At 40.3% G+C, this 19319-nt stretch overlaps 1 protein-coding gene across 2 annotated transcripts in view; it reads right to left on the reverse strand.

Annotated features, from left to right (window-relative positions):
- Positions 1 to 271: 271 nt before the first annotated feature.
- SETDB2 (SET domain bifurcated histone lysine methyltransferase 2) overlaps positions 272 to 19319 on the reverse strand; it is a 90154-nt gene continuing 71106 nt past the window's right edge. Inside the window, exons 3-11 of one of the 2 annotated variants that reach the window (XM_040448382.1) lie at positions 17442 to 17549; positions 11659 to 11792; positions 8311 to 8354; positions 8055 to 8114; positions 5860 to 5915; positions 5132 to 5198; positions 4341 to 4481; positions 2772 to 2843; positions 272 to 1077 (exon numbers count right to left, since the gene is read on the reverse strand). In XM_040448382.1, the coding sequence (XP_040304316.1) occupies positions 896 to 1077; positions 2772 to 2843; positions 4341 to 4481; positions 5132 to 5198; positions 5860 to 5915; positions 8055 to 8114; positions 8311 to 8354; positions 11659 to 11792; positions 17442 to 17549 (864 nt within the window). In that variant the 3' untranslated portion in view covers positions 272 to 895. The remainder of the gene's footprint in view (positions 1078 to 2771; positions 2844 to 4340; positions 4482 to 5131; positions 5199 to 5859; positions 5916 to 8054; positions 8115 to 8310; positions 8355 to 11658; positions 11793 to 17441; positions 17550 to 19319) is intronic. The other variant, XM_040448383.1, reaches the window with a different exon arrangement.

A 19319-nucleotide genomic window follows, 5' to 3' on the forward strand; every position in this document is an offset into this window, starting at 1 on the left:
GTCAGTGAAGCGTCTGATTCTTGATTTTGGCTCAGGTCATGATCTCACGGTTCGTGAGTGTGAGCTCCACTTCTGGCTCTGTGCTGACAGCGTGGAGCTTGCTAGAGATTCTGTCTCATTCTTTCTCTGCCCCTCCCTTGCACGCGCACTCTCTCAAATAAACAAACTTAAAAAACCCAAAAATAAAAAGCAGACTTTGTGATGACAGGTAAATTTGGGATAAGTGGAGTAAAATATTCAAATTTACTTTGAGTCATTATGGGCTGGAACGAGTCTCAAAGGATAATAACAGTTTATGCACTTATTGAGCATCATAGGTGCTGGGAATGTGTTGAGAGCAAATCACAGGAATAGTGAGATTTTGCCCTCAGAATTTATACCCTAACGGTGGGATGTAAGATACAATGGGTTATCTTGGGAAGTGATCTCAGAGGGAAGAAGGGGTAGAACTGGTGTAATGAGGTCTGCAGGCAGAGAAAGGAAACAGAGTAGTTAAGGCTTCACAGCAGGACAAGCAGAGGCCCTGGGGGGAGCCTTTACTTCCAGGAGCATCTTGTATGTTATCGAAGTCAACTTAGATCACTGGAGTGGGGGAAGCATGGGAGGCAATGCACCAGCATGAAGCCACCATAGGACTTTCAGGGCAGAGGGTGGGAGAGATGGGAGGTATAATCTAATTTACTCAAGTAGAATCTGAGAAACATGTTGTTGGAGAACAGAAGTGAGATGATAAGAGGGAGGCAGTAAATACCCAGTCAGGCATGAAATGTAGGAACAGGTAAGAGTTGATGAGGATTGAAGTTTGAGGACCAGAGCGACCTGAGAGGCGTAGGTCTAAAGATGTGTGGCTTCCACAGGTTAGATCTTCTGTTCGCAGCCTGCTTGCAGCTGAGCCTCATTCCTGGCCCAGGAAATAGTACTCCTTAGAAGACCCAGAAGATACTGAAGTAGAACTTGACCTAAGTTCTCTATCTTCTTGAAGAGACCGCAAGGTTTTTTTTAAGTCCTGAAGTCCTTCAATCTCTTCCTTCAGTTGCTTCTGCCTTTCTTCACATTGATCAATTTTATTCTCTATTGCTGTGATAAGAAATGAAATGATTTCAGGTTGGTAGTTTTATAAACAATGGACTATTTCTAGCCCCTTTTACATGCAAGTGCACAGTAGTACACAGTGCTGTGCAGAGGGACTGGTTCTTATATGCCTTTTCTTCCTCTTCTAATTCAGGATAGAATTCTAGTATTTATCACATACAGCTGGTCAGTACATCTTTAGAGCTTGACTCTCTATTGTATATCTTTGAGAACTCAAAAGCAGAGACTGTATTATCTTCATGCTACACTATATCTGTTAAGTGGAGAGAGCATGTGTGTAGAATAGCAAGGTTAAGGGCAAATCATTTATAAAATTGCATCCAATTTTTAATGTTATGTAAAAGCTTTTGATTTTATTTAGGAATAGGAAGGCTTTTATTGTGGAAACAGGCTCTGTAAATAACAATATTACTCAGTGACAATGTCATTTTTTGAAAACTTATAAGTTGAAGAATATTAAAACACACACATAATCTTTCTCTAGAATACCTGTAGTTAACTTTCTTGAACATTAGAAAGGCTAAATTAAGCAAGATGAGATGTCAAAAGTTAGGCCTTTTAAGTTCTAATGCAATTCCAAATAATGCCTCCTCTTAGTGACCCACACCTTCCAAATACTACACTGTAATGTGTATACTCTCAACCTATGCAAGTAGTGACAGGTGCTAGAAATGTAACTTTTATATGAAAGTCTCCTACAAAATTAGGCTTAAAAATTTTAAAGGCTGCTTTAAAAAATATATGGATACTCACATTAGCAGTATGCATTCTCAAGAGACTATTAAAGGACATGCTGGTTTTTCTGATTAAAAATGTAATACAGAATTTGAATGGAGTGTAGGGCACAGTGTACAACTTTAGGGGGAGCTATTTACACCAAATTCTGTGCGAATGTGTGTCTTCCACTCTGGCCAGGATATGCCAGAGTGTGTGGCATATCTGTCCAGCTGTGTGGGGCAGCTTGAGAGAGGTTGATCAGACTCATCAGTAAGTGGAAATTTAGTCAGTTTTGAAAGCATGTTAATGGTACAAGGACCTACTCAGTAAATGGTTGATGTATTATTAACATACAATGTCGTATCAGTTTCAGGTATACAATATAATGATTCAATAAAACCTTTCTGTAAAATAGCAACCATTTAAGTCTCTGCTCCCTCCAGGCTTTCTTCTTTTTCAAAAGTTTCTTGATTTTTTTCTTGCTCATCTTTTTTAAAACTTGAGAATAAATGAATTCCAACCCTCCTTCCCTAATACCGAGGGAATTAAAATTTGTACACATTAAGTCCAGGGAGGGAGTCAAGCAGCCATGGAGTTTATCACAGCCTTGCTGCCTCACCAGTTCCTGCTGAGTCCTGAATAAGGGGACCGAATACCTCCCATTTTGCAATCATTTAAAAAAGTAGAAACAAAAAATGGAGTTTTTACTGATTACTAAGATACTGTGTATATGTGGAAAATGTAATGTGGCACTGTCCAGCCACTTACAGAGAACGACGGTTTCCATTGGGGTGCACTTTTTCTGTTGTGTGTGTGAGTGAGGGGTCATAATGCTTTGCAATGGGCTTTTTCATTTAATAAGACAAAATTCTTCTGAAATAGGATTTTTATCTGCTGCATAGTAGTGTATTACTTTAATATATATATTTATAAACTGTGCTGCTCAGTTATAACTCACGTACCTGTTTGAAAATTTACAAATGTGTCTTCAAACAATCTACTGTCAAAAAGTGAAGTCCCAATTTCTTCATAGTCTGTAGGGAGAAAAACATTTTCAGTTTTTTTTTTTTTTTTTAATTTTTTTTTTTCCAACATTTATTTATTTTTGGGACAGAGAGAGACAGAGCATGAACGGGCGAGGGGCAGAGAGAGGGAGACACAGAATCGGAAACAGGCTCCAGGCTCTGAGCCATCAGCCCAGAGCCCGACGCGGGGCTCGAACTCACGGACCGCGAGATCGTGACCTGGCTGAAGTCGGACGCTTAACCGACTGTGCCACCCAGGCGCCCCAACATTTTCAGTTTTAATTTAAATAATTTATGTAGGCAGAAACACCTTACAAAGTAACCCCAAATAAGGAAAAGTAACCAGAGCCGCCAAGCCCGGGGGAACTGTGGTATCTGTCAGGATCAGACTGGTGAAGCAGCAGTATCTCCTGGGGACGTGTTAGAAATGCAAATTCGTGGCTAGGTGAGGCTCAGGTACTGTTTTAACAAGCCCTGCAGGGATTCTGAGAGGCAAGTTCAAGTTTGAGAAGTGCTTGGTCTAAAGTAAAGAAATGAATGAAAGAATGTCATGAGTGAGCTTTTGGAAATGTCTTCATAATTTCACTCTTTGATTTTGTTGTGTTGAAAATAATCCCTCTCAGGGGCGCCTGGGTGGCTCAGTCGGTTGAGCGTCCGACTTCAGCTCAGGTCACAATCTCACGGTCCGTGAGTTTGAGCCCCGAGTCGGGCTGTTGGCTCAGAGCCTGCTTCCGATTTTGTGTCTCCCTCTCTCTCTGCCCCTCCCCCGTTCATGCTCTGTCTCAAAAATAAACGTTAAAAAAAAATTTAAAAAAAAAATCCCTCTCAGATAATCATAGACTTTACATTGTTGCCTAGAGTCTAGACTTGTCGAGCTTTTCCTTGTAAGATAACTCCATTTATCATGAAGTTTAGAAGCTCACGGTGTAGGTTCTAAGAAGGCAAAGTGGCAGTGTGTAGCCACTTTGCCTTCTTAGAACCTACACCGTGAGCTTATGTACACTGTATATAAATGGAACTTTGGCTTCCCAGACAGCTTTTTTACAAAAGGTCACATTTAACTAAATGAAACATCAAAGCCTTACTTTTCCTTCAGTGAATTTTGAGTTAACATTATAAACAGAGATGTAAGGAATAGAATTTGAGTCAAATCAAAACGCCATTTTCAGATGTTGGCAACAAGTTGTTGGCTGTATGACTGCGTGTGGTTCTGAACATACCTATCCCATTGGGGGTCACTCTCAGCTACACACTTCTGGAAAGTACATCGAAACTTTTAGGGCATTAGGATGCTTTTGACTGCATTAAGTTTCTGAATTACCCACATCCTACTGATATATTATAAACAGGATCTCTAGAGATCTGAAGCATTGAATTGTATCAAAGAATGAGATAAGGCAAAGAAAAAGAAACCACACAGAAAGAAAAGGTGCACTTTTTAAAGTTTTGTTTTACAGGTAGGTTTGTGAGAAGCCTCTACATGTAGAAATGTTGCTATTTCAATACCTGATTCGGAAGCAGTCTCATCCATGAGTCTTTCTTGAATCAAATGAAGTTTGTCTAATATTTCTTCAAATAAATCATCAAGAAGCCCCACTTTCTTACATTTCTTAAGAAAATCAATTTTCACACTTGATCTAATTGCATCTAAAAATAAGAAACACATTTTAGAAGGAAATGGTCTCAGGGCTGCTATCATCAATCCCTGTGTGGTCACTTCTGCAGACCTTGCCTAGTGATGGAGGAGCACAATTAGTAAGATAATAAATACAGCACCTTTGTCTTTTAATTGTAATTTTCACCATGCCTCATTTTTTTCCCTAGCTGAAACAATGAATGTTACAACTAATTCTGTGAATCAAGAGGATTTTCTAAAATTTAGTTTCAAATCTTTGATAGCCTCCCATCATTTTTTTTTCTGTCACAATAATTGTGTGTCATGATGGAATGTCTATGTTTCCTTGACAGAAACCTGTAATTACTGGCTTCAGCTTCCTGGGGGGAGTGGAGGGTACAGTGCAAGGGGCAGCATGTCCCTGGATTCTGAGCTCAGGTAACCCTGGCTTCTAGATCAGGAAGTATATCCTTTCTTTGGACTAAGAACAATGGACCATCCCTACCTAAAATTTCTTTGATCTGCTGGCCTTATGATAGAGTGGACAGCTACGATAAAAGGTTCCTATTCTAACAATTACCACAAGTCCAGAAGAATAATGTGGGATACCAACTTTGAAATAAATGAGTCTTCATTGTTATAAGTATTGTAAGTCCTATTTGTTACAAAATTTATAGCAAACCTGTGTGTCTGCTCTCCTCTTCCTTCATTTCTTGTATGAATCTATTGAGTGTCATTGTTTCAGATGGCTAGAGGGAGAGAAGAATCAAGATTACACTTACTGTTGGCATTTAATGTTGCGTAAAATGAAAACCAATGTTTTGTTGCATGTAATTCATCAATATGCCCATGGTGAAAATCATGCCCCATATTCATTGATAGTTTACATGTAAACATCAAATGTATTTCTGTATAACAAAACATCACGAGTTGTGACTAGCTCCTGTAGTATAAACAGCAAGAGGTGAAAGGTTGCTAGCTCATATTCATTTAGCTCGTATGAGCTGATACATAAAAAACTTTCAAGTTCCCAAAATACTTCATACACTTTACACATAATAGTAATGCAGAAAATTATAAGTTAGGTCGGATCGTGCAACTGAGAAATACGGCTAGGTAAGGATGCTTTGCTGCACCTTGCCCACATTAAGACCATAAGTGCACGGTGCACTTAGACACTCTGATGTGGTCCCAGGGCATGTGTTACAGGAGCCATGGGACCTGTCACCTCCTGCAGGTCATGTGCTAGGATACCCAAGATGAAGCCAACTTTTCTTTTACATTCACCTTACGCTTCTGGTACCATATCACCTGGTATGTAGAACTTCTGTTTAGAACTGTTTTAGAACTGTTAAAATAAGGACTTTGTGTAAAGAAACTGAAAGCTATAATCAAATGAAGTCAAATTACCTGTACAGGAATGCCTGTTGAGAGGCGTTTCTTTCTTCCTCTTTTTCTTTTCAGTCCTGAAAAATCAGTTGAAAATATGAATCCTGTAGGAAATCCAGAATCCATAAAGGAAAAGATAGATGCTTGACTACATAAAATATAAAACTGTATGCTAAAAGTTATTACAAAGTCGAAAGATATGGTGGACTTAGACTAAATGTTTGCAACACATATGATAAAGTACCAATTTTTAAAATCTAAATATAAATCAATATAAAAAGCAGAAAAATGGGCAAGGGGGGGACCCTCTAGGAAGAGTTCATTAAAGAGAAAGACTGGATCACAGGAAAACAAATATAATTGATGAAAAGATAGGGGGCTACATTCACCTTTACTCCTAAGTGAAGACATGCAAAATATTTCTCCTACCAGACTGACAAAGATGAAGGTGTTTAATATATAATGTTTGGAGGGATTGGGATAATTGTGTACTGCTGGTATTACAGCCTCTTTGGAAGGTAATTAGCCCATTGTTACCACAGCTTCATTGTTTATGCTCTTGGACCCAGCAAGCTGCATGAAGTTTTCGAAATGGTACGGCTCATAAAGGCACAACGATGAATGGGAAAAAATGTTAACTACATTATTTAATGTGATAGAAATTTATGGAAAAAAGGGCGCTTGGATGACCCAGTCGGTTGAGCGTCCAACTCTTGATTTTGGCTCAGGCCATGATACCAGGGTTGTGGGACTGAGCCTGGCATCAGGCTCGGCACTGAGCATGGAGCCTGCTGAAGATTCTCTCTCTCTGCCTCTCCCCTGCCCGCATGTGTGCTCTAGCTCACTTTCAAAATAAAAAGAAAATGGAAATAACCTAAGTGTCTATTATGCAGAAACTAGTTCAGTTGTAATTCAGCTATGCAACTGATACACTGGAATAACATGCTGCCTTTTAAAACCAAGGTATGTGTATTTGTATGGACATGGAAGGATCTCTAAAATACAGTGGGTGAAAAGAAAATATAGTTACTACTATATTTTGTATATACATGAAACTTTTAGAGGAATACAAATGAAACTGATAGTTTCCTCTGGGGAGAGGATTCATAACAGTGTTCTCATCTGCTTTTCAAAACTATTGATTTTTTAAATTTCTTTAAAAATAAAACTAATACATTGTTACCTTTCCCTATCAATAAACACTGATTGGGGCACCTGGGTGGCTCAGTTGTTTAGCCTCCCACTTCATCTCAGGACATGATCTCACGATTTGGGGGTTTGAGCCTCACACTGGTGTGGAGCCTGCTTGGGATTCTCTCTGCCCCTCCCCCACTTGTACTCTATCAAAATAAACTTTAAATGTTTTTTTAAAAATAAACATTGGTCAACAGCTATATTTTTAATAGTAATTTCTTTAAAAAAATTTTTTTTAATGTTTTGTTTTTGAGACAGAGACAGAGCATGAGCAAGGGAGGGGCAGAGAGAGGCAGACACAGAATCTGAAGCAGGCTCCAGGCTCTGAGCTGTCAGCACAGAGCCTGACGCGGGGCTCGAACTCACGAACTGCGAGATCATGACGTGAGCCAAAGTTGGACGCTTAACCAACTGAGCCACCCAAGTACCTATAATTTTTTTTTTTAAATAATTATTTTGAGAGAGAACAAGCACACCTGTGTGAACAGGGAAGGGACAGAAAGGGAGGGAGAGAGAGAATCCCAAGCAGGTTCCTTGCTGTCAGTACAGAGCCCAACGTGGGGCTCAGTCTAACTGTAAGATCATGACCTCAGCCAAAATCACTGAGTCACTTAACCAACTGAGCCCCCCAGGCGCCCCTGATAGTACTTTCTGATAAAAGGGTAATGACTGAAAAATGAACAACATTGTTTAGAGTGTTGTTTACTACCACAAAAATGCAGTTGCTAGAACGTGGAACTAAGCCTTTCCAAAGAGGTCCTGACTCTGGTCCACAGTGAGCATTCCAGATTTAGTGCTGATAAGACATTGCTGGTCAGGAGTACACAGAGGCCATTCATGAATGAATGTACATCCCATTACTTCAGTTAGCCAGGGCCCACTTTTCCTTAATTAGAACTGAAATGCTAACCACGAATCTTGAGAAAAATTCAGGGAGCATGCAGCAATTTATCAATATTATCTACTGAAAATTCTGATACTCGTTTAGAAGAGAAGCAGTCACAAAAGTCAAAGCTTTTTACCATATCCTCGGTTGGTCTTCTGCTTGTATTGAGTAGGGGAGATACCAGACAGAGACTTTCCTGAAAGTAGGTGCACAGAAGAAAAGTTAGTCCATTAACATTGCACACTGCACAGAGAGACTGGCAATTTTATAAACAGGTAAAAATTTAACTCAAAAACTTATTTAATTCAGTGAGGCTAGTAAATCAGACTTCCATGTTTTACCTAAATGTATACCTTTCTTTAAACACACAGTACTAAATTTTAGAGACGTACCATCATGAGTGTCTTTCAGTGCAGCGTGTTGTTGGCAGAACACTCTGAAAACAGGCAATTTCAAAGAATTGTTAATATTTTTACTTACGCTTTTAAAATATGCCAATTTTCCTATGATTTAAAAAGGAACTAACCTATTTTTCATGATGACTTTACCCTAAATATCTGTTACAGAAAAATACTGTCCACACCTGTGTAAGTTACGCTCATCAAGTGCAGACGGCACCTCTGTCAGATGTCTTTTGCGTTCTCAGCCCTCGAGTACGCTCTCTGAAGGAGCGTGTATGAAATATTTTGAATAAGTAGTTCATATATAGTAGTCAGTGGGATTTTACTGTATAAAGATATCAGGAGCTCCCATGTCTAAGACAAATTTTCATCTGACTACACAAAGTACTGATTTTCAACAAAAGCACAAAATTGCATGCTTTAATTTTGGGAAAAGTAGTTTTCTAACTCAATAGATCTCTCCCCCAGAACTTAGGGCTGAACTGCACGAATCTAGAATGGATCAATGCACTGGAAGAGAAGAAAGCAGCATAGCACACTATGAAGAAGAAATGGAGTGAGTTTTGAGGAGCTGCTCAGGCCCCATTTTTTCCCCAGGCTTTCTTCCTCCTTAGCCTCCAGCTACGTCTCCCTTCCTTTCCTTATTGTGCTGACCCTCAGGAGGCAGGGTCCCTGTTGCCTAAGAGAACATATGAATTCTTCTCGTCTTACACCAGTTTCCACCTCTTCCAAGCAATCTTCCTGGAAATCCACCATTTGCCCAAGCAAAGCTAATCTCCTCACCCTTTGAATTCCAGTATCTGAGCACTTTCATTTCTTTCTTTATTATGAAGAATTTCAAACGTATATAAAAGTGTTAGAGAGATGATGAACGTCATGGCCCCCACCCCTCACCTAGTTTCAACAATTATCAACTCAAGGCCAAGCCAGTGTCATGTGAATCCCTTCCTGCTCCCATCGTGCCACATGCTTCTAATCTGGCCTTTCTGGTCCTTCAGCAAGGTGATAGGTTTTCTGAGGCTTAGTCCATGTCCTGTGTCTCTTCCTAGTCTTACTACACCTAACAAGATGTGTTATGTATGACAGGCACTCTAACAACTGAATGTTTAAATTCAATTAAAAAAATCCATAGAAATTCACCTGATACTTGATAATGACAAAAATGATTTTAGTGAGTCTCTATTCATTGGTTCTACTAATACAAGATCAGTATTTTTGCAAACTTTAAGATATAGCAGGAACTTGGGGTGCCTGGGTAGCTCGGTTGAGCCTCTGACTCTTGATTTTGGCTGAGGTCATGATCTCGATTAATAAACATAAAAAAAGGGTGGGGTGCCTGGGTGGTGCAGTCGGTTAAGCGTCCGACTTTGGCTCAGGGCAGGATCTCAGCTCCTGAGTTCGAACCCCAAGTCAGGCTCTGTGCTGACAGTTTGGAGCCTGGAGCCTGCTTCAGATTTTGTCTCTCTCTGCCCCTCCCCAGCTCATGCTCCATCTCTCTCTCCTCTCTCTCTCTCAAAAATAAACATTAAAAAAAAAATGCAGCAGGAACTTGACTCCTTCTTGTTCAGTCTTATAGGTCTGCTAATAACAGTCTGTTTAGTGGTTGAGGTCATTATGGAAGTCATAATTAAATGAACTCTTTAGGAAGGTAAAAACAAAAAAAGTGAAACTATTGCAGCCCATGAGTTTCACAAATCAAATATAAAAAGAAGATGGTACAGAAACATTTATATATTCCTTTCTAGTCTCAAACAATAAAATACCTATGGACCTTCCTCAAAATCAGATTTAAAATGGTCAAATTTTTTTTTTAAGTTTATTTTGAGAGAGCATGAGTAGGGGGCAGAGGGAAGGAGAGAGAGAGAATCCCAAGCAGGCTCCATACTGTCAGCACCAAGCCCAACTTGGGCCTTGATCTCACAAACTGTGATATCATGACCTCAGCCAAAATCAAGAGTTGGAGGCTTAACTGAGCTACCCAGGCACGCCTTTAACAAATTTCTTGTAATGGTAGGCTTGCCCCTATTGTTTTAGAATATATGGCCCCTAAGCCTTAAGAGGGTACTGTGGTGAGGAGCAAGCCCTATGAAGCCCTAAAGCCCAGCTCGAATACTCATCAGCTGTGTGAGCTGGACAAATTACTAAGTCTCACAGGGACTCAGTGTCTTTGTCTGTAAAGCTGGGGTAATAATATCTACCTCACTGGGCTGTTAGGCAGATTAAAAGAGTTAGCATTTGTAAAGTACTTGGAAGTATTTATGGCACAAAGTAAGTGATTATTAGATAAAATAATACAAAATAAAACTGGAGATATGTGCCCAAAGAGGAAAGAAATCTAGCCTATAAATGCAATTTTAAAATATAACTTAGGAGCTCACAAAAATCATATTAAAAACGTAGTGCTCTCATTCAGAATATTATGAATAAAAATATATACTCCACTGAAATTTAAAATATTCAATCAGAATGTATGCACAGGCCCTAAGGAAGTGAGAAGTGTCTGTCTGGCTCTTCAAGCCATCATTTTCTTTCTTATTCCATTCCATAACTTGAAAAAAAGTCAAAACTTCTTCTAGATATTTTCTTAACTTTATATGTCATGTTTTAGACTGCATCTACATACCAAAAAAGGGTAATCAATTGAATCAGGTCAGTTAACATCTGGCTTACCGATTCCATCTGACTAAATTGTCTTATATAACTGAACTGCCATCTTTCATCAGAAGGAAGATCAAGTTTCTTCATTGATAAAACAAATACAATTCTATTGGACTTGAAACATGCCATACTGGGTCCAAATTACCATTAAAGAATCACTGAAAGAAGAGAAGCAAGATTTAACAGCCAAAGACAATTCAAATAGAATTAATTTCTTCAAGGACTCAATGACTGATTACTGTATTTGCTGCATAGTTTATCATTTTTAAAAGCTGTTTATATGTAAGATGGCGGTGAGAGTGGTGGGAAAAAAGCATTCAGCAGACAAGATGGATAAACCATGGACTTGTGGCCAACAAGTAAGGCTCCTGTTAGGAGAAGAGGGCAATAGTCAACGTCCTGTGGCCACCCATTAGGTCACTCATGCCACTATGGCAACCAGCACTTTTTACCAGGAAGGAAAGGATGTAGGAAGAATAAAATCAAAACCGACCCTGCTTATTTTCCTTCTATTAGATTTAGGGAAGGTATCGTGAGTTCAGGTTCCCAACTGAGCATCCCCCAAACCATGTTCTTACTTGGAAACCATTTGCATGACATTATCTTTGAAAATCTGTTTGTCTTAATCTAACCACTCCTTATTCCATTCCCCCAAATGTAGTTTTAAAATTGATTAAATACTTATAAATTCCTCGAGATCTATCGGTTTGTAGAACTGCGTGGGCATTCTTGGCACAGAAAAAGTGGTAACTCTTGAGACAGGCTTTTATATCACATCCCACGGTGGCTCCTCTTTTGTTACAGAATGCGCACGTCTATAAAAGAACAGATTTTACTGAGTAAGCACCTGTTTTTCATAATCTTTTTTAAAATTTAAAGTTAAAGGTGTCATTAAATCTTAATCTTAAAGTCAGCAGCCCTAATGTCCTCATCCACAAATGTTAGGTATTTACAGCTGGCTGCTCATTTTGAAATTTCAGCAAAACCTCTGCTAGGTAAAGTGTTTGGTTTGTACTGGCCTGTGATAATTTGACTAAAAGCAGAAAACCCTTTTTATTCCCCCCCCCCCCAAAAAAAATTTTTTTTAAGTTTACTCATTTATTTTGGAGAGACAGAGTGAGCGGGGGAGGGGCAGCAAGAGGGGAGACAGAGAATCCCATGTAGGCTCTACCAGTATAGAGCCTGATGCGTGGCTCCAATTCATGAACTGTGAGATCATGACCTGACCTGAAATCAAGAGTCGAATGCTTAACTGACTGAGCCACCCAGGTGCCCCCAAGGACTTAAGAGAGATTGCTAAAAAGAAATTTGTCCTGTTCTGGGCAAGGGGTCCTGTTAAGGACACTGGGGCCTATGACGACGGTGGCTCCTGGCAGTGCCCCCAAGGACTGTGTAAGCCACCGGTCTCCCCTCTCTTAGACCCAGGTCCTTCCCTGGGCATAACACTGCCTGTCTTACAGAGTTTCTACTGAGGACAATGTGACATAAAGTAAGTGAAACATCTCTGGAGTCTATGTAGTAGGGCTGAAAATTTTAAATTAAAAAACAAAACAAAGCCCTGAGTGGTAAATTTTTTTCTAAGTTCAATTTATTTGATCTCTTGCTTTTATATATTAGCCAACTGATCTTGAATTTTATATATGAAGGTGATGCAGAGATGGCTAGGAGGACAGTCTGTGGCCAAGGACGTCTAACTGGTTTAGGGGAGTCCAAGGCATGCCCAAAGCTTATCACGCTCTGTTCTGAATGAAAGGGAAGCACAATGAAACCACCTTGCAAAACAGGAGATAGCTCACACATCCCAAAGTCAGCACAAGCAACCATACGAACAAAATTCAAATATGGGTAAGAAGTTAGATTATGCTAAAGGTGGGATTCCAAATCAGAGCACAAAAGGATGATCATTTAATTTGGAGGGCTAGCTGGCATTATATGTAGAAAAAAAACAAAGTTACGTCCTTACCTCACAATATATTACCAAATAAATTACACATGGATTAAGGCTCTAACTATAAGAAAAAAATTTTAAATTAATAAAAAATGTATGGTATTAAGGTCAAGAAGGCTCAGCAAGGAAGGAAACTCAGAAGCTACAGAGAAAAAGACTGACAGGTCAGACTACATAAAAAATTTAAACTTCTATTTGTATGGTGACAGCTACCATTAGAAAAAAAATGAAAGAAAATGTATGAAAACAGAAACAGACTAATAAATACAAAGAAAAAACTGGTGAGTGAATAGGTGAAGGAGATTAAGAGGTACAAACTTCCAGTTACTAAAAAAAATCAGGGGATATAATGTAGAACATAGAGAATATAGTCAATAATACTGGAATATGGTGATCAATGGTAATTAGGCTTCTTATGATCATTTCATAATGTATATAAATGTCAAATCACTATGTTCTACACCTAAAACCAATATTGTATGTCAACTATACCAATAAAAAAAAGAAAAAAAATGTTTTGCTGCTTATTTGATAAAGAGTTGAGACTCTGGGGGCACCTGGATGGCTTAGGTGGTTACGCGTCTGACTTCAGCTCAGATCATGATCTCATGGTTCATGGGTTTGAGCCCCACCTCGGTCTGTCTGCTGTCAGCACGGAGCGGGCTTCAGATCCTTGGACTCCCTCTCTCTCTGCATGTCCCACATTTGCACTGTCTCTCACTCAAAAATAAACATTTTTTAAAAAGGGCTAAGACTCTGATAAACCCACAGAAAAATGGGAATGGGCAAATCACAGAAGAAATACAAATGGTTAATTAAATTTCATTCACATAACGACTGCTGAGTAAATGGGACGTGGCCAGCACTGTTCTAAGGTAGAGGGAAACAGTAGTGGATAAGATATCTGCCCTTGTAAAGTTAACATTCTAGTGGAGAGAGACCATGATCACATAAAGCAAACCTAAAAACAGTGATACATGCTTTGTATAAATTAAAATAAGGTGAAGCGACACAGTTGCTGGGTCCCTAATTCAGGTTGGAGGTCAGCAAAGGCCTCTCTGAGGAGGTGATATAGAAGTTCAGATTTGAATAATAGTAAGAGGTCCTAGCAGGCAAAAAAGCAAGGAGAAGGCTATTGTAGGCAGAAAGCCTTATGTTCTGGTGCAAGAATGTGCTTCCCACCCACTGGCAAGCTCACCAGAAGGACAACAGGGATGGGCTAATGTTGCTGGAGCAGAGATTTGAGAGTCAAAGATCCAAGGGGTGAGCAAGGGGTTGGGTCATGTATGGGATGCAAACCAGAGTAAGGAGTTGGGGTTTTGTCTTCATGCAATGGGAACATGAAGTGATCAGTATTTTAAAGACACTGTTGTGGCTTGTGTGGAGGATGGGCTGGGGCAGGGATGCACAGGAGACAGTGCAGAAAAAGCATCAGTGATGTTTAGGGAGATCTGGGACTTCACTGTGGTAGGTTAGTGACAGAAAGAAGGGGAGGATGCAGGGTCTGTAGGTGGCACTGACGGGCTCCACAATGGGCTGGGAGGTTGATGAGAAGATGATGATGGATGAATGGTGGGCTGTTCACTGAGCTGAGGACCCAAAGGGTGTGGATGCAGTGTATGTTTGGAGGGGCTGGAATTGTGTCCTTTGGCCGGTTTAATATGAGATGCTATTAAACATTCACATAGGTATGTCAGGTTGGTGGTCAGGGCTAGAGGCACAGAGGCCCTGGCATAAGTACGGTTCCGAAGCCATGGGGACTGGAGGAGGTCACACAGGAAAGACGTTCAGATGGAGGAAGGAGCCCGGGAAACCCTCGGGGACTGCACACTTTAGAGGTTGAGCAGAGAGGGCAAAACAGCCATGGTGCCTGGGCAGCAGCAGCCAGAAAGGTAAGAGAAGTAGCAGCACGGCATGTGCAGGAAGTCAAAGGAAGAAAGGGCTTCAAGGTGCAGGGGCATGGGCAACTGTGTAATGAATACTGCTCAAAGGTCAGCTAAGGACAGAAAAGTGACATTGTAATTGGCCAGATATTTTTGTGTACAAAGGAGGGTTTAAGATGACATGATCAGTTGATCAGACATACATATGCTGAAGGAAATAAGCTAGTACAAGCCGGGATACTGATGTGAATGGGGTAAAGGGAAATGCAAGAGCTAGTCCTTACGGAGGGGCAGGTGATGACTCCAAAGTCTAAGTGGAGGGTTGGCTTTGACAAGAGGGAGGTCCCAGAGTCTGGGGACAGAGGTGGATGGGCAGTGGTTTGGACAGGAGTTCCTAGCTAATGGCTTCCATTGCTAGGTAAAAATCAGACAAAAATATGTACACCACCAAGATGAACTCTAATGTAAACTATGGACTTTGGGTGTTTTGATGATGTGCTAATGTAGGTTCATCGGTTGTAACAATGCACCACTTTGGTGGGGGATGTTGATAAAAAGGAGGCTGTGTGTGTGTGTGTGTGTGGAGCAGTGGGAGGTTTATGGGAAGTCTTTGTACTTTTCCCTCAAGTGTTCTGTGAACCTAAAACTGCTCTAAAAGCAAAAAGGTCTATCAAAAAGAAAAATGAGGTATAGTCATCAACTTTGGGATGGGCAGTTGGGGTGGGGAGAGGTTCTAAAAAGAGAGGAAATGAAACAATAAATGTAGAGGGTGGAGGGTGAAGTGTTGAGATTCCTTTTGAGATTTGTGGCCGTGAATCTAAGATCAGTCAACACATTTGTAGGTTTTTGTCCGGTTGTTCAAGTGCTCAAGTGCCAGTCTCTTCAGCACAAGCAGACAACAGACAGATGCATTTCACCAGGGGTGGGGGTTTTGATGGTGGGTAAGGAAATGGTGTGTGAGGGTGGTGAGGAGAGGGAGTCCAGAGTGTTCGCAGGAGAGTGCTGGCAGTGCTGGACTGTGGGACTGGGAAGAACTGCTGGGCCTGGGTGGGGGTGGGGCGGGTGGGAGGTGCCTGAGGAGAACTAAAGTTCAACCTCACCAGTGAGGGGAAACGCAAGGTACCACTTCCTGTCAGGTGCAAAAATTAAGCAGATTCGTGATGCTCATTTTGTCAAGGGCTGGGAAAAGTGCTGTTTCATCCACAGAAGCATAAAATGGTACAGCCTTTCTGGGGGACGGTTTGTTAGCACGTTTCAAGATTATCAGAGAGAATTCTCTTTGACTCAGCCATTTCAATTCTAGGAATGTGCTCTACAGCAATGCTCAAACAAGTACACAGGATATGTGTACAAAGATGTTTATTGCAGCTTTAGTTGTCAAAGTGAGAAGCCAGGGTCGACTCATTATCTATGACAAGGGATGGTTTCCTGCATTCTGGTGTATCTTACAGAATCCCATAAAGTCAGGAGAGAGGATGCCACACACAGTCATGTACTTATAGTTTTATAAACATGCCATCCTCCTTCCCCATCTTCCTTACCCTCACTCCTCCCCAGCCAGGAAGGCTTCCTGGTGCTCACCTGTGCTAAGGTTCTTGCTTGCTTGAGTGACCTGTGCTGATCCTTCTCAAAGCACATCAGGCTGTGCAGAAACTGCCTTCATATATGTGTCAGCCTTGCAAGGACTACATAAATGTTTGTTCCAGATCACAAACCTTACTGTAGTGGTGGGCATTAGGTGCTCACACCTGCTGTACTGCTTGCTAAGCCGTGAAGGGCTTTCCATAGAGGAAGTCTGCTGTAACAGAACCAGGAGGGTAACTACTCCTCACTCTACCTTCCCAGGGGGAGCTGACCTCAGATCCAAGGGGATAGATCCTAGTTATGGTCACCTCCAGCAACTGGTGCAGGAGGATGGGTGTGGCTTAATTAAATTTTCAGAAGGGTCTTACTCCATACTTGGGGATGAACTTTTTCTTTCACCAGATGGGAACAAGAAAGCCTGACCCTTTGGTTGTTGCCTATGGCCTACCCTATGACCACAAGAGGACCAACTGATGTGGACACGATGACAGAAAGGATGATGGGGTCTTGACGACACCATTAAGCCACTAAATAAACCAACTTTGAAGCCAGCATTCCCTCTGGCTAAGTGAGAAAATAAGCATCCTTCTTTAAAAGCCAGTTTCAGTTGGGTTCCTTCTACTTACAGCCCAAAGCATTCTAACTCCTATATACTTTGCTGATGAAGCATGTTGTAGTTTATTTTAAAATATTAAATGTTCAGTAAAGTCTAAGTTTCTAATACAGACCCTACATCTTTTTTTTTAATATACGAAATTTATTGTCAAATTGGTTTCCATACAACACCCAGTGCTCATCCCAAAAGATCCCCTCTTCAATACCCATCACCTACCCTATCCTCCCTCCCACCCCCTATCAACCCTCAGTTTGTTCTCAGTTTTTAGGAGTCTCTTATGCTTTGGCTCTCTCCCACTCTAAAGACCCTACATCTTTCAGCTCTACAAGATGTATCTCTATCCCTGGTTTACCAATCAAGTAGACTTTCTTTTGGAAACATCCCCTTTAATATCTGTTCGTTTTGTCTGAGTAATGAAGTCATTTGTACTTACCAACCTCCTTCCTCTATGGATTTCTTTCTTTACTGACTCCACATCAAAACTTCTGTCATCATTACTTGGATCATGATCCTCACATTCCACAAGTGCTGAAGAATACAGCTGCAGATTGGGAAAAGAAAAAATTCAGAATATGCTGAAAGTACCGTTGAGAGCCACAAGTCATAAAATGGTATCGAAAGTACTCACTGGGGGTGGAAGATGGATTGGGGGTATAACAGTGACCATCTTTTGGGGTGTATAAGCAGATCACAAGCCACCCTGCTTTTCTTTGGAAGGATCCCCAGGCATGTTTTATACTGCATAACCCTGACCCCAATGTTTAAATGGACCTGGTTAGGGCCCTGACCTGAAGCTGGGCCAACTGGATTCCCTACCCTGAGAGAGTGGAATAGACTCTAAGCCACATGATAGAGAGTAAGCCAGTCTGCAAAGAGGAAAACAAAAATGAGGGCTAGAGAGGACATCATGGGTTCCTGATGGCTTTCTAGCTACTGTTTCTTAGACATGCTTGTGTGTCTGCCTTCAAGAGCCATGAAATGCCCCTGAAGTCTGATTAAAGAGTCACTTTTATATGGAATATTACTGGGCAATCAAAAAAGAATGATATCTTGACATTTGCAACAACATGGATGGAACTAGCGTGTATATTATGCCGCAAAGTAAGTCAGAAAAAGACAAATATCATATGATTTCACTTATATGTGGAATTTAAGAAACAAAACAGATAAATATAGGGGAAGGGAAGCAAAAATAAGATAAAAACAGAGAGGAGACAAACATAAAAGACTCTTGAGTACAGAGAACAAACTGAGGATTGCTGGAGGGGTGTTGGGTAGGGGTGATGGGCATTAAGGAGGACACTTGTGATGAGCACTGGGTGTTATATATAAATGTTGAATCACTAAATTCTATTCCTGAAATCATTATTACATTATATGTTAACTAACTTGGATTTAAACTTTTAAAAAAAATTTGAAAGGCAACTTTTATGTTTAGGTTGGCTCAAGTTTCTGTGTGTTACCTGAAACCAAAAGAATCTAACCTACCTCTCACTTGAAGATCAACATTACACAATGCAATCACAAAGCAATCTATAGATTCGATGCCATTCCTATCAAAATACCAATAGCATTCTTCACAGAACTACAACAAATAATACTAACATTTGTATGGAACCACAAAAGATCCCAATAGCCAAAGCAGTCTTGAGAAAGAAGGAGGTAGCACAATCTCAGACTTAAAGACACATATAATAATCAGACAGTATGGTACCAGCACAAAAACAGACATACAGATCAATGGAACAGAAATAAACCAGGAGACCACAGAAATAAACCCATGATTATATGGCCAACTAATCTTCAACAAAGGAGATAAGAATATACAATGGGGAAAAGACAGTCTCTTCAATAAATGGTGTTGGGAAAACGTGGCAGCTACATGGAGAAGGATAAAGCTGGACCACTTTCTTATACCATATGCAAAAATGAACTCAAAATGGATTAAAGACCTAAATGTGAGACTTGAAACGATAAAACTTCTAGAAGAAAACATAGGGAGTAATCTCTTAGACATCAGCCATAGTAACATGATATGTCTTCTTTCTAGATATGTCTTCTTAGGCAAGGGAAACAAAAGCAAAAATAAACTATTGGGACTACTCCAAAATAAAATGCTTTCGCACAGCACAGGAAGCTGTCAACAAAATGAAAAGGCAACCTACTGAATGGGAGAAGATATTTACAAATGACATATCTGATAAAGGATTAATATCCCAAACAGATAAAGAATTCATATAACTCAACACCAAAAAAACAAATAATCTGATGATGAATCAGGGAAAAATAAATCAAAACCACAATGAGATAT

Source organism: Herpailurus yagouaroundi, unplaced genomic scaffold (genome assembly GCF_014898765.1).
Source record: "Herpailurus yagouaroundi ecotype Mexico unplaced genomic scaffold, PumYag 197, whole genome shotgun sequence".
NCBI lineage: Eukaryota > Metazoa > Chordata > Mammalia > Carnivora > Felidae > Herpailurus > Herpailurus yagouaroundi.